The following is a 13,609-nucleotide window of genomic DNA, read 5'->3' as shown; positions in this document are numbered from 1 at the left end:
TTTGCTGAATCTAAGAGCCGACGCTATTATACTCCATTCATGACCGCTCGTCGCCAATCTTGCTGGTAGCGTAGACTGCGAAGAGCAACGTAGACGATCCTGTCGCAGCCCGGAAAGCATAACGACTTACAGTTCCATGTTCCGAGTTTCCAATTCAAAGTTCGTTTTCGTTGCCATGGTCTTCGCCAATTTTTCGGAGTCGATTGTTCTCTTCAATCGTTTGTAATTTTTTATTTTGATGGAGTGGCTTTTTGGAGTTTCGCCAATGATTACGTCGCACCTTCTTACTCAGCTATTGTCGGATGACAACATTGTCCAGACTACACCATCCAGTTGTGTTTAAACGAACAATTATGATTTCTCTAAGCAATTTAACATGTTTTTCGCTGGTAGAATTTGCTTGTATGTACTTCAGCCCACTGCTGTAGCGTAGGTCAATCAGGAGGGTGACACCCATGGGAATATTTCCATGCTTGTCACCTTTAAAAGAGTGACATTCACGAAAATAATTACTAATTATAATGCGTGTCATCCCATGGAAATAGGATATATTTTCTCGCCCCGGGTGTTACCCAATCACACTAATCCAGTGACTTTAGCCTGCGACTTTAACAGTGACTTTATTCAAAGCATGTAACTAAGAAACCATCGGCTGTATTGAAAAGCCGTTTGAAAAATAATTGTAGAGAACTGATAATAATACAAATTATTCACCAAGAAAAAAGTTTCAAGTATCGTCTTGGTTCTAAAAATACCCATAATGGCTGGTTTAAGCTGTTTAGCAGGAATCAGGAGTCATGATTTCGGATTTCAATCGGACATTTTACCTTTAAGCACTATTCCGATTCCGGGAATATCCATCTAGGGTGATGTTTGTTCATTTCATACAGAACATGAAAATAATTCTCAAATTTACTGTTCAAGAAATATATTGTCTCAATTTGGTTCTTATTTCGATTTTCTTTTATTCAGAAGCAAGTTTTCCGTGCTGCAATGTTTAAAATAAAGTATTCTCCCGCTTAGAAAATTACTTTAGAATTAGAAAATCTTCATCTACCCGTGGAAAATACCACCAGAAAACTTAGCTTGAAATCCCTTAACCGTATCATTTTTTTGCGATAATGAGTTTATCCCTCGAAATTAATAATGAAAAACTAGGTCAGTGTGAGTGTATAACTCAATTCAACTTTCATAAAACCACTATCGGGATAATGATAGAGACATTAACGACAGGAATTTCATCAATCAAGCCTATTATACATTGTTGAGTACAGATTTGAAATGTTTTTCAATGGACACTGATACAGTTGAATAAAATCATTTATTTAAAATGTCTTAAATTAAATCGTTTTGGCTGTCTGCTCCCTATGGGACCAGTTCTAAATTTTATCGATTTCAAATCTCGAGATTCATAATCCATTACCTCACCACCACGATAAAAAGCCTAAATTTTGAAACACAGATTTCTCAATATTTTTCTAGACCTCAAGAATAGAGCTCATCGACTGGATGATATTGCTTACCTTCGGAGTGAATCCTACAAACCAGGATCCTCCGGATATATCCGACAGGATTTTAATCTTAATTAGGTTTTTGATCTGGTTGGTTTCTGTGATGGCTTTGTCCAGTTACACTTTTTCAGGCAAAGCCGTAGCAGAGAGGCTGCTAGAACCTGAATAAAGTCCCTGTTATTCATTTCAAGAACGTGAAAGCAAGTTTGAGCTGCGCAAAATTTTGACTTTTGTTCCTCCTTTCTCGAATTGTAATAATTATTGGATTCATCGGAAGCTGCTCTATTGAATGAAGCTTTTTAGAACTTACCAAACTTCATTGCTGGGTCGTGATGGTTATAGCAAAAGCCAATTGGTTGTTCGATACAAGATTTATTTTTAAGTCCGTTTTATGCAAGGAGTTTGGACTAAGATTTGACGAATTGTTTCCAGAGATTCGTTCAAATTCAAAGTCTCCCCCTTAACGATTTCAAATTAAATAAAAGCTTCGCTTGTGATTTACCTTTTAACACCTTACTTATGTGCTTATGATTTACCTTTTTTCCAACCAATTCAGTATTACTTGATGTGAGCGGGCTTCTCTGGTGTTATTGACGAAATGCTTTTTTTCTCGATTCCGAAACTCACGAAGCAAAACGAATATTTTTTCATTTAAAATATATTACTTTCAGTTTCCAGTTTTTCAGCACCACATTTCAAAATGTATTTTGACACTGTAACCACAGACAAACAGACGTGCCACTTCGAAGAAAAGTCCTGAAAAATCTTTGTCCTTATTCGAAACGTCACACTCGTGCGCCACCATGTGAGCTTATTGCCTACTTTGATAATGGGTGTGCACTAGAGTGGCCATATTTTATATGGCCGTTTTTGAAACTATCGATCTTAATGAGCGCCGGGCTGAAAAAGTTTCCTTTTGACCTCTACAATAAGCCATGAAAATTTGAAGTTCATCAGAGTTTATTTAATGGACCCACAAAGTGCTTGTATTTGAGAAATCGATTCGAAAATTGTATGGAGTTTTTTCTTGTTTTAACATATATTTCTCGATAAACTTATTCAAATACACTTGTATTTTCAAAAAACAGTAATAATATCACCCTAATTTCAGTTTAAAAAAATCTATGACTTTTGGTGTTTGTTAAAAAGTTTGTATTTTGAATAAGGTGTGTATTTTTTCGGTATAAGACAACAACATGCAACATAAACTGAAATTCGGCTTAATTATGTGTTGAAACACGGTTAGAATTTTACATAAATTTAAAAAAAAAGCCGACTTCCAGTCACCATTTTGAATTCTCAAAGGCCCAAGACTCGGTAACAGTTAATGCGTCACCTGTGAATACGCTATTTAATGTTTACTGCGGTGAAGCAAACATAAAATAGCGTTTTCACAGGGAATGAATTATCTATTTCCGAGTCTTGTGCTTCTAAAAATTCGAAGTGGTGATTCGAAATTGGCTGTTTGTGGTTTCAATACCGTTTCACCTTAAGGACCATTCGCTTTTAATCGCCTGATCATTTTTTGTTTAATTTTAAACGGGATATCAGGCCAATCCAACTTATTCTGGGCTTCAATACCACAAGTCATTTTTCATCTTTTTAGTTACAGCGTCTGAGACGACTATCAATTTCGGCATAAGCGAAAGAATTACGTAGAGAATTCATAACTTGATTAATACATTAGAAAGCACTCGTTCATCCGAAAAACACCTGGATGTAAAGTTTGACTACCAACAGGGACATGTCTTGAATGCAATTTATGGTCAATGGTCAGAACTTTTGGATCATTGAAGCTGTGAGTGAGTTGATTGGCTGTGAATGAGATGATTTCGTTTGATGCTCTTGTAAAACGGTTAAAGACAAGTGTTTGAGGTCAGATGCTCTTGCCATGTAATATATTTTGCATAAAAGTTCATAGAAATGAAGAGGACAAGTAATATTGGTTAGATTTCGGAACTTTTCAAAATATTACAATCCACTAACGTATCAGGCAATATTTTTGCCGTAGCTTGGATCAATTTTAAGCGCGCCCAAGTACTTTGCACTTTCATCGAAACTCCTGAGAATTGCTATTCGATCAACAGGAAATCTACCGACCGCATTTGATAAAATTCACCGTCTTAGTGCATTCAGATCACTAGTGCTGAACTGTTTCATAGAAAGTAATAATAATAATAATACTAAAAATAACATTAAATCCATACAAAAAGTTCTTAATAATTTTGCTTCACCAATCGGATTGTGGCGGTTCACTTCACGCAGTTGCTACAATGAAGTACGATTAAGGATATAATCACTGAATGGCAGTTTCAAAATCTTTAACGAATATGAGAGGTCATTCATTTATTACGTAACGTACTAAGTAGAAGGAGATATTCAACGAAGAGTTCCATTGCGCGAGGCCCCCATGCAAAATGATATTCAGGGGTGGGAGGTGCTCAAAATTGCTATAATTTAGCGCTACGTAATATGTGAATGTCCCTTATGATATGATTTTATAATTGAAGAGTATTTTGATGCAAAATATACAACTGTTTTAAGAAACTAAGACAAAAAACTTCAAAAAGAGATAAAAAACAACAGTTCTTATGAGAATCTATTTTTTTTAATATAAGCGTTTTGTGGGTCCATTAAATGAACTCGGATCAACTTCAAATTTTCATGGCTTATTTTTGGAATAAAAGAAAAATTTTTTCGTCCGGCGCTCATCGAAATCGTGTGATGTTACAAAAATGGCCACTCTAGTGTGCACGCTTGCTTAAATGAACACCAGCGGCATTACTGGCGGTTTTTGTCTTTGATAACGAATGTGCACGTTTGTTCATAGCGACACTAGACGGCATTATTGCCCACTAAGCAAAATTTCAAAATAATCGTTAATTTTCTGGTCTATGACATCGTCATTTAATGGCACGTTTGTTTGTCTGCGCTGTAACGTTGATGCTCTTCACGGATGATTTTTTTTGCAAAACCGAAGTTTGTAAATTCAGTAATAGCTGTTTTCGTTGGCAAATTGGTATTTATAGTAAAGTGAGTGTTCTTATCAGGAAATTAAAACTCATTAAAATTAATAAACTAGGTACATGCAATATAGGTTGAAATCAGATGACGCCTGCTTATTATTTAGTAGTACTGCAGAACACTGCCAATCTAACAGTTAATTGTAACTCGAAACTGACCCGAATCCTGTGAACGCACTAATTCATGTTGTTATTCAAAATCGAGTCTCATTCTGTTTGTGGGATCAACCAAAAGCATATTCAATATATATGATACTGAGTTGATACCTGTCTGTTACTCTCACTGTAATCTAATATCCTCTTTCTACCACACCGTTTTCCACCTACAGGTCTTGCTGAGGCCGCCCGAGGTCGGGGCAACTCGAGTGCCAATTCATTAGTGCCCGGTGGCAACTCGCTGCACTTTGCACTCGTCTTCGCCGTACTATCGATGCTCCTGTCACTGACTTCGACTATCAGATGACAACACTAGCTGCGGCCAGGATAAGCCGAACTCTACATCTCAGGCACCGCCAGCGGTGCTACGCTGCAGATCCCTACCGGCAGGGATACACGTCACGGGTCCGGTCCGGCCTGAATAGAAACCGGTTGCTCGTATGAGCGAATGAGTAATTTGACCCAAAATTGAATGAAACCAAATCGTTTAGTCGATTGTGGATGTTTGCGGAAATAGTGATTATTGAATGATTCCTGGTGTGCGTGCGTAACTGAGGTCATTACCCGTAACCATAGAGAATAACTTGCGAAACAATAAGATTGAAATTTGGTAGTATTATTATAATCTATTAATGATAGCTTAAATAATAATAATAAAAAATAACACACACAATCTATTCTCCTTCTCTGTGCGTAAAAAGTGATTGCCAAATAATGCCGCTTGTAGTGATTGAAATGGCCCTAATCAGCCAGATCAAATGTAAATTGTAAAAAAAACTTAAGGTACCATACACACACAGATGAAATGCTTCAACGCTCATATCTCTAGAAATTATTCATACACATCAACGAAACGGAGGTAAAAAGTTAAGTTAAATTCGAAAGCATAATCAGCTGGAAATGGTAGACTGAAAATTGAGTGTGGCGCATAGAAAGAGGGAAGTCAAACAAGCGGATTTTAAAGGATTATAAAATGGCTAAGTGAAAGAAGCGTAAATGGAGTTGGGGCGAGAGTGGAGCGAGAAGACGGCTGCAATGCTTTCATTATCCTCTATCGTCCTACCAGCAAGCAGCCTTTGCTCTGACAACGTGGTGGCGGTGTCAGTGATGGCTGCAGACGTTTTTAAAGCACTATAATGGTGTTGAATGATGAAACTCTGAATCAACTTTGATTATAATGCATCCATCAAAATGCAATAAAGTTTGTTATTGCAAGTGAGGATAAGCACACCAAAAGTGCCGGCATGCAAAGTTGGTTGGTACTAGTAGTAAAGTGGTGCAATGTGCAGGGAGATGAAAAAACTCTAGGAAAAAATGCTTTTCTTTGTATGAATCCGATCATAGGAAAAGATTTCACGAAGGTTTTCTTGCGCCCACTCAAGCTGCTTCTCTTAAAGCAGCATCAGTTATTGCAATTAAATGGCGTAAAAACATACTGAGATTGACGAAAATGCTCACTGTAAAAATTCTTGATAGCTTTGACGATGAAACGTTCTGTTGAAATCTATGCTGATAAGTAAGTCTACGTTAAGGTTCTATAGTAAATGAAAAACCAAAAGTATATTTATTTCTCATATTTTGTAGTGATGTTTGAGGAAACGAGAATAAATTATTTTAATAATCACGGTATGTTTTATGCAGATTTCGGAAATAGAAATGAAACGAAAGTCTGTTTAGTGCAATAGGTTGGGTTTTTTTTTGGATTCTTATTTATTGTTCACCTGCTCAAACCAGTAAAAGCATTTTGTTTTTAAAGATATTGAAGACACTGTACCTCTCCCCTAAGTTAGCTTCAATTTATGTTTACAAGATATAAGTTATGCAGAATCTATTAACTGTTTTAAATGGATATGCATCGCAACAAGATTTAGAAACAATTTATCTACCTACCTGATAGTTTGACGAATCTAATCAGACCCTCTACAATAATGTTATGATTTTTATTTGAATATTTTAAGGCTACAAAAATGCGAATATTGGCGAATTTAAGGGAATCAGTATGACTCGTGCAGTTCTGCGGCGGTACGCTCGCAATTTATCAACAGCTCGAGGCTTAGACTAGCTAGACAAAGTTGAAAAATCTAGCATTTGGGATTTCTTCTTCAAAGAGTACTTTTTGAATCGCAAAACAAAAGAAAAACAAATTCCGTTTTGCTCATCACTAGTGAATCTCTGCCATAAAGTTTAGGTGAAATCTGATAGCTTAAAGCGGCTTAAAGAAAACGGGTGACTTCTCTTTTCTTTGATGTAGATATTCTCAGTGATAAGCCTGATGTTCTTCCCTGTTTAGGTGAACAAGAAATTGAAATTTCACATATTGAGTTTTATACCACTTAGAATAACATGAAGTAAAGTTCCGCTGGTTTCAAAGCTGTAGATCTTTGATGCGAAACAGACATCTCTCGCGATATTTAAGATGCATAAATTTAATTCTTAAAATGCTTATGATGCTCAAAACTTTACCAGATACTTTACATTGCAAGCTTTTCTAGGAAATGGAAACATTCCAAGTTTACGATTATAGACCAACAAAATGTCAACTTTTTGAAATTACAGTTCGTTATTGAATTGAGCCACATATAAATGAGAATCAAGTTTTTACAAATGAGCAGCTTTGTTTTTGCAGTGCGAATTCAACTACTCATCAGTTGCTTTAAGTTGCTAATATGATGCGAACTAATAAATCTGAAGGTAATTCAACTAGAGCTGCTCTTTTGGGCGTAGAAGATGTATTCGACGGGTTTTCTTTCCCTTATCCAAAATTTAAGCTAAGGTAACTCGCGCTTTGAGACAGACTCCGCAGACAACAGTTAAGTGTACAGGACAATCGCGGGGGTGTCGCTATGATCCTACTGACATTAACAGTCTTCTCCCGGGTTAGGACTCGAACATACGACGACTGACTTGTAAGATCAGCATCGTACCTCGAGACCAACTTAGAGATTCAATAGCTGAAATATGAAATCACAGTTCTCTTCATATGACAAAAATGATGCAAAGTTAGTGGAATGATCGTACTCTTCAGGTTAACTACCCAGATAATCAAACTGTTAGACTGTTTGTTAGTGCTAATGTTCCTCAAGGATGAATATTGGGTCCAATTTCATTTCATATTTATTCTCTCAACGATGTTCAGATATTCACCACCACTAATTTCTGAATAATATTGATTTATAAATCTTACATTCAACGACTACATTGAGAGTACCCAATAAAAGCGCAATAAGATTACCAAGGGTTTTTATTCTGTTTTCAACGAGGGATTCTTTACTATGTCTAAATTATAAACTGTTAATGAGCATTCAAATATTTAGACCAGCAGGCAGTTCCCACCGGGGTAAATTGCTGTGCAACTAGAAATAGAATGTTTTCAAGTATGCAGAATCAAATTCCGGACATAATTTTGAAACATCCTCTCCGGTTTAACACGATCGAAAAACCTCGAATCACAAATCCTACCCCATTTGTACTTAAAGGTTTTTCTTCGATCCATTTCCCATAGTTACCTTACCAAACAGTCTCTAGCCGTGGTGTGGCCTCTACTGTACGTAAGAGTCGTCTCAATTCCACTCGGTTCATGGCTGCAGTTCGCATACTCTGCAGTCTGCATAGGGTCCGAAGGTCGTCTTTCACCTGATCGATGCACCTTGCAAACTATGCACCTCTCCGTCTTGTCCCTGACGATAAGTTTCAAGGACCATTTTTTCCGGGCTATTATACGACATGCCCAGCCCATCGCAACCTACCAACCTTCGCGATGTGGACGACAGATGACTCCCCAAGTAGCTCCTGCAGTTCGTAGTTCATTCACATTCTCCACGTTCCGTTTTCCATTTGCAGTCCTCCGAAGCTGGTACGCAATACCTTTCGCTCTAAGATCTCAAGGACGTGTTGGTTCTCCACAAGCATAACATGAGACATGCCATGTCCGTAGAGAACTACCGTTCTGATCAGCGTCTTGTTGATCGCGTTCTACTCGATCAAAGCGTTCTCCGGAGACCAAAGTATGCACGATTTCTTGCCATAATAAGCCGATGAATTACTCTGGCAGTATCGTTGTCGACAGTTAATGATGAGCCCGGGTACACGAACTCGTCGACCACCTCGAATTTCATCACCACCAACTTGAACTCGAAGTGAAAGGTAAGTACTGTCTTCACGGGAACTCCCTCATTTTTTGTAAGACCACTGCGACCATTATTTTGATTCATTGTGGTATGACTCCTTTCTTCTATGTACTTCATCTATGATTCATTGATGACCAGTCCAACCCGTTTGGCTTCCGCCTCCAGTCCGATGTACGTATCCGCCAAGGTCCGAGTCACTATATCGATATCGTCGGCAAAGTCAAACAGTTGAATCGGCTTTTGGAATATCGTGCCACTCCTCGTGTTAATCCTCACTTTTCTAATGACTCCTTCCAGGGCAATATTAAGCAGTAGACATGAGAGACCACTATCTTGCCTTAAACCTATCCAAATTTCGAAAAGGCTTGAGAGTGCCCCCGATACTCGAGCTACACACATCACTCGATCCATCGTCGCTTTGACCAATCCGGTTAGTTCGTCCGGGAATCAGTATTTATGCATAATTAACCATTGCACGGGCACCCATGAATCCCGCTTGGTAGTGCCCCACAAACTGTTTCGCAAATGGTGACAACTGAAGGCAGCGTATTTGAGAGAGTACCTTGCAGGCGGTGTTCAGCAGAGTGAGTACCCGGTTATTACAGCACTTCAGCTTGCCGTCCTTTTTTAGATCCTCGAGTACTCGTTCTTCCTTCCAAATCTTGGCAATACCCAGTACACGGCACATAGCCAGTATTTCAACAACCCGCTGGGAAGTTCGTCCACTCCACCAGCTTGTTTTTTAGCCGGCCAATCTCCATTTACACCTTCGGGAGTTCAGAAGCTGGATTTCGGCTGTGTTCTGCTTGTGCACCAAGATCAATTGCCATACCGTCCTCGCGTTCCACTGCATCGCCGTTCAGATGCTCATCGAAGTGTTGTTCCCACCTTTCGAGCACCTCACAGTCGTCCGTAACGAGGATGCCGTCTAAGCTCCTGCACATATCGGCTTATGACACGTAGCCTTTGCGGGAACTATTCTGCTTCTTGTAGAACTTCCGAGTAACGTTAGCTTGGTACAGGTTTTCTATCGCTACGCGATCTCGATCCTCTTGCTTCTTCCATGGGAAGACTGAGTTTTAGCTGCTCCGTGCCCGTCGGTATCGTTCCAGGTTCGTTCTCGTGCTGCATTCTTCTTCTCGACTAACTGTTCACAATTGCCGTCAAACCAATCGTTTTCATGATTCGTATCCCTTGTACCTATCCTTACTAACACGCAGAGAATCCTGAGTAAGAATTCCCAGGATACTTTCAACTCGGTGACGGAATCGTAAAAGGAATCGCAAACACGATCGGAGGATTCCCACTCACGATTCTAATTAAAGAATCCTAGAGCCATATACAGGGCATTCCTGAGGATTCGTTTTTCAGGAATCCTTTTCAAGGACGCTCACGAATCCCTTGTGAGGAATCCTAGAGAAACTATGCAAATCGTATGTGTTCGTTCGGGTAGTCTAGTAGCGTTAAAGCATTGCTACATGTGGCGGATCGAATGGTCCTCCAGCCATTTTCAAGAGCAGCTGCGTCAAGCTGCTATTCCGTAGGTAACGCTGTCTTCAGCTGTTGCGCGTATTATGAACAGTCAAGAGTTTTGAGCGTATACATTCAGCTACAGCCGTTATCACGGCGTGCAGGCTATCTGGCCCGGTTACCCGTCATCACCGCCTCCCGTACTATCTGAGCATTAATGTCCCCAATGACGAGTTACACGCGGGCAGCTATCGTAGACCTGCTCTAGCTGTTCGTGGAATGCTTCCTTCTCATCGTCAGGTCTCTCTCTATGTGGGCAATGCAGATTAATGATGATGTAGTTGAAGAACCGGCCCCTCATCCTTAACTTACACACCTGCGCGTTGATCGGCTGCCATCACGTGAAGGGTTGGCACAACTTGTTCAGTACTATGAGGCCGGTGTCTCGCCAGCGGCCATCGTGTCTGCTCTGTTTTTTTTTCCTAAGATTTTATTTGTCAATATTGTATAATAGAATAAAATATTTACATGTTAACTATTGAAATTAAGATTGAATTCTAAGGCGTTGATGTCGATTCTATCGTTACAATCGTTTATGACACTTATATATTTGGCAAACAACTTCAGTATTTGTATTCGTTTCCTCCTGTTCATTCTTTGTAACGCTGGACTAATAAGCTCGTCAAAGGAGAGTCGTCTCCACCCATCCAGTACTGTAGAGATTTTTTGTTCTAATGTTCTCCAAGCCGCATTAACACGATCACAGGTGCAATATTTATGTTGCAGTGTTTCCACTGTTCGGTTGTTACAGTGTGTGCATTCTTCACTATCTACTCGCCGCATCACGAACAAAAGCTTTCGATGTTCAATCTTGCAATTCACCGCTAGGTACAGCAAGCTTTTGTGTGCTGAGCGTATCTGTGTATCAGAAATATTTCGCCAAGTACGGCGCCAGTCATTTGCGACATTGTTTTGTTCCACCTTTGGCACTTCAGTTTGTTGAATGAAGTGCTGGTGAATGAGATCAGTGGATGGGTTTTGCAGAGTGAGAGGAGGAATTTGGGGTAGACTTGAGAGGATTATTTTGAGGTCGGGGTGATCTATGCTTGGGCGCAGATTTCTGTGTACAAAGTATGATCTATAGTACGGAATAGAGTCTATCTCCCGTAAGTGTCGGTGGATGGCGAGAGATTTGCACTTAAGCGCTGGTAGCTGCAATTTCAGGCCACCATGCTCTTGGCTTCGTGCCAACTGCATCATTGGTACCCGGGCAACCATTCCATGCCATAGGAAGTTACCCATTCTCGATGTTATTTTAGCTACGTGTACGCTGAGTGGTGGTAGTATAGAAGAAAGATACCATATTTTGGAGGTACCGAATGTGTTTGGCACTATTACTTTTTGGTGCAGAGTTAATTTTCGCGAAGATTGAAGCCACATCAATTGCGCGAATTTTCGGATTACTGCATCCCAGTTTAATTTAGTCATAAGTCGAATGGAGTTGGTAAATATTATGCCCAATATCTTGACTGTGCTCGCTGTTTGTATCCATTGCACATTGATTCGGTTTCCTTCAAAATAGCCTACGTCGACTGCTTCAATTTGCTCATACGATGTGACCATCACGCTGATGTCATCGGCGTACGCTACCAGAAGGTCGTTTCCACATGCTTGCTCAAGCCTGCATACCAAAGGATGGAGGAATAGCACAAAGAGATGCATGGAGAGCAGATCGCCTTGCCTCACGGAGCGCTGGATGTCGAACGGCTGAGTTAGATGCCCATTAACGAGTAATCGGGAAGTGGATCGGGATGCGATTTGTGAGAGTAAAGTGACGAGACGCTGATTAAAACCGAGCGATCGCATGGTTCCGAAAAGGAAAGAGTGTCGGACCCGATCAAAGGCATGATCTAAGTCAAAGCGTATAAGCTTTCCAGAACGACGATGATGTTTTAAACTAGCGATGCGGTCTTTCAGAGCGAGAGTAACTTGAAAAATATTTCGCTCAGAGTTCGAACACTTCTGTCCGTCACTCAATATATTATGGGCTCGCATCACGGCCCCTAGCCGGGCTTTCAGAATGCGAGAGAACAATTTGTAGTCTGTATTCAGTAGCGATATTGGCCGATAGGAACGGGCTGTGTCGTCACCACCCTTCTTTTTGACCAGTACGATGATGCCGTCTACGAAAGATGCCGGTAAGTTGCCGATGAGCGCTTCGTTCATTACCAGGTTGAGCTCTCGGTGGATGATGTCAAACACACGAAGATAGAATTCCTTCGGTAGACCATCACTACCGAGAGATTTGCGGGATGCGCTCGCTTTTATCGCAACGAGAATCTCCGCCGTGGTAATCTCGCTGGTGCACGCCTCATTTACCGGGTCATTTGGTGGTATGATGTTCTCGCACGTAAAGGATTCTCATCTCCTACCCGCTCTTCTTCGGAGTGAAGGTTAGAGAAGTAATCAACCATGTGTGCTTCGATCGCATGGGCTTCGACGATCGTTTCATTTTGCTCTGTTTGCATCTGAGAGATAACGGTCCGTTTTCTCCTTCGCTCTCCTATTTGGAAGATAGAGATTGGTTCTCCCGCCACATACGTCTCGTTAATGCGTATAAACATTTGTGAAAAGTTGCACTGCAATGTCAACATTTCAGCTTTGATTCGGTTGATAGTTGTTAGCATTGCAGGATTCAGGTGGTATCCTGTAGTGAACGTAAAACCAGCAACTCGTGGGCATAACTTTTCCCACACGTCGACAAGCTGCAGTTGCTGGACAGCCGTTTTGAGTGAAGGACTCGTGTTTGGACTGGATGAGTCGCAGGGCCGCAGCACACAATTGAAATCTCCTACTAGCACTACGTGCTCGGTGCGGTTGCGTAGGTAGTGGGAAAGTGTGCCGTTGAAGAATTCTTCTCTTGCCAAACGCTGTGTTGTTCCTGAGGGCGCATAAATATTCACTACCGTTACGTTCTCGATTCGCAAAGCAATCAGTCGGCCGTTCAAATTTTTCTCGACATGAGAGTATCGAATGTGTGTTTTTATTGCTATTGCCGTTCCTCTTCTTGCATTATCCACATTTGCGACGACGGTGTAACCGGGCAACGATAGTTGCTCGTTTTCTACCTCTTGAAGACATACAATATCTAGGCTTTGGCTATTTACAAAATGTTGCAATGCGTTGATTTTTGTCGGACTTGTAATAGTGTTGATATTGATCGAGGCTATGTTGTATGACGTGACAGACATTATGGATTGTAGCACTTCTCCCTATCGTCGTCTTCGTCATTTTTGCGGGGTTTTTTGTTCATTTGTCGTCC

At 40.4% G+C, this 13,609-nt stretch overlaps 1 protein-coding gene across 4 annotated transcripts in view; it reads left to right on the top strand.

Annotated features, from left to right (window-relative positions):
* The window catches only part of LOC129732763 (lachesin), a 319,022-nt gene extending 312,703 nt beyond the window's left edge, over window positions 1-6,319 (top strand). For all 4 annotated transcript variants that reach the window (XM_055693966.1, XM_055693963.1, XM_055693964.1 and 1 more), the window contains one exon: window positions 4,864-6,319. In XM_055693966.1, the coding sequence (XP_055549941.1) occupies window positions 4,864-4,997 (134 nt within the window). In that variant the 3' untranslated portion in view covers window positions 4,998-6,319. The remainder of the gene's footprint in view (window positions 1-4,863) is intronic.
* The last annotated feature ends 7,290 nt before the right edge of the window (window positions 6,320-13,609 follow it).

The sequence above is a fragment of the Wyeomyia smithii genome, chromosome 3 (assembly GCF_029784165.1).
Source record: "Wyeomyia smithii strain HCP4-BCI-WySm-NY-G18 chromosome 3, ASM2978416v1, whole genome shotgun sequence".
Classification (NCBI taxonomy): Eukaryota; Metazoa; Arthropoda; class Insecta; order Diptera; family Culicidae; genus Wyeomyia; species Wyeomyia smithii.
The sequence above is the reverse complement of the archived record's forward strand: the minus strand, read 5'-3'. Positions and strand labels throughout refer to the sequence as shown.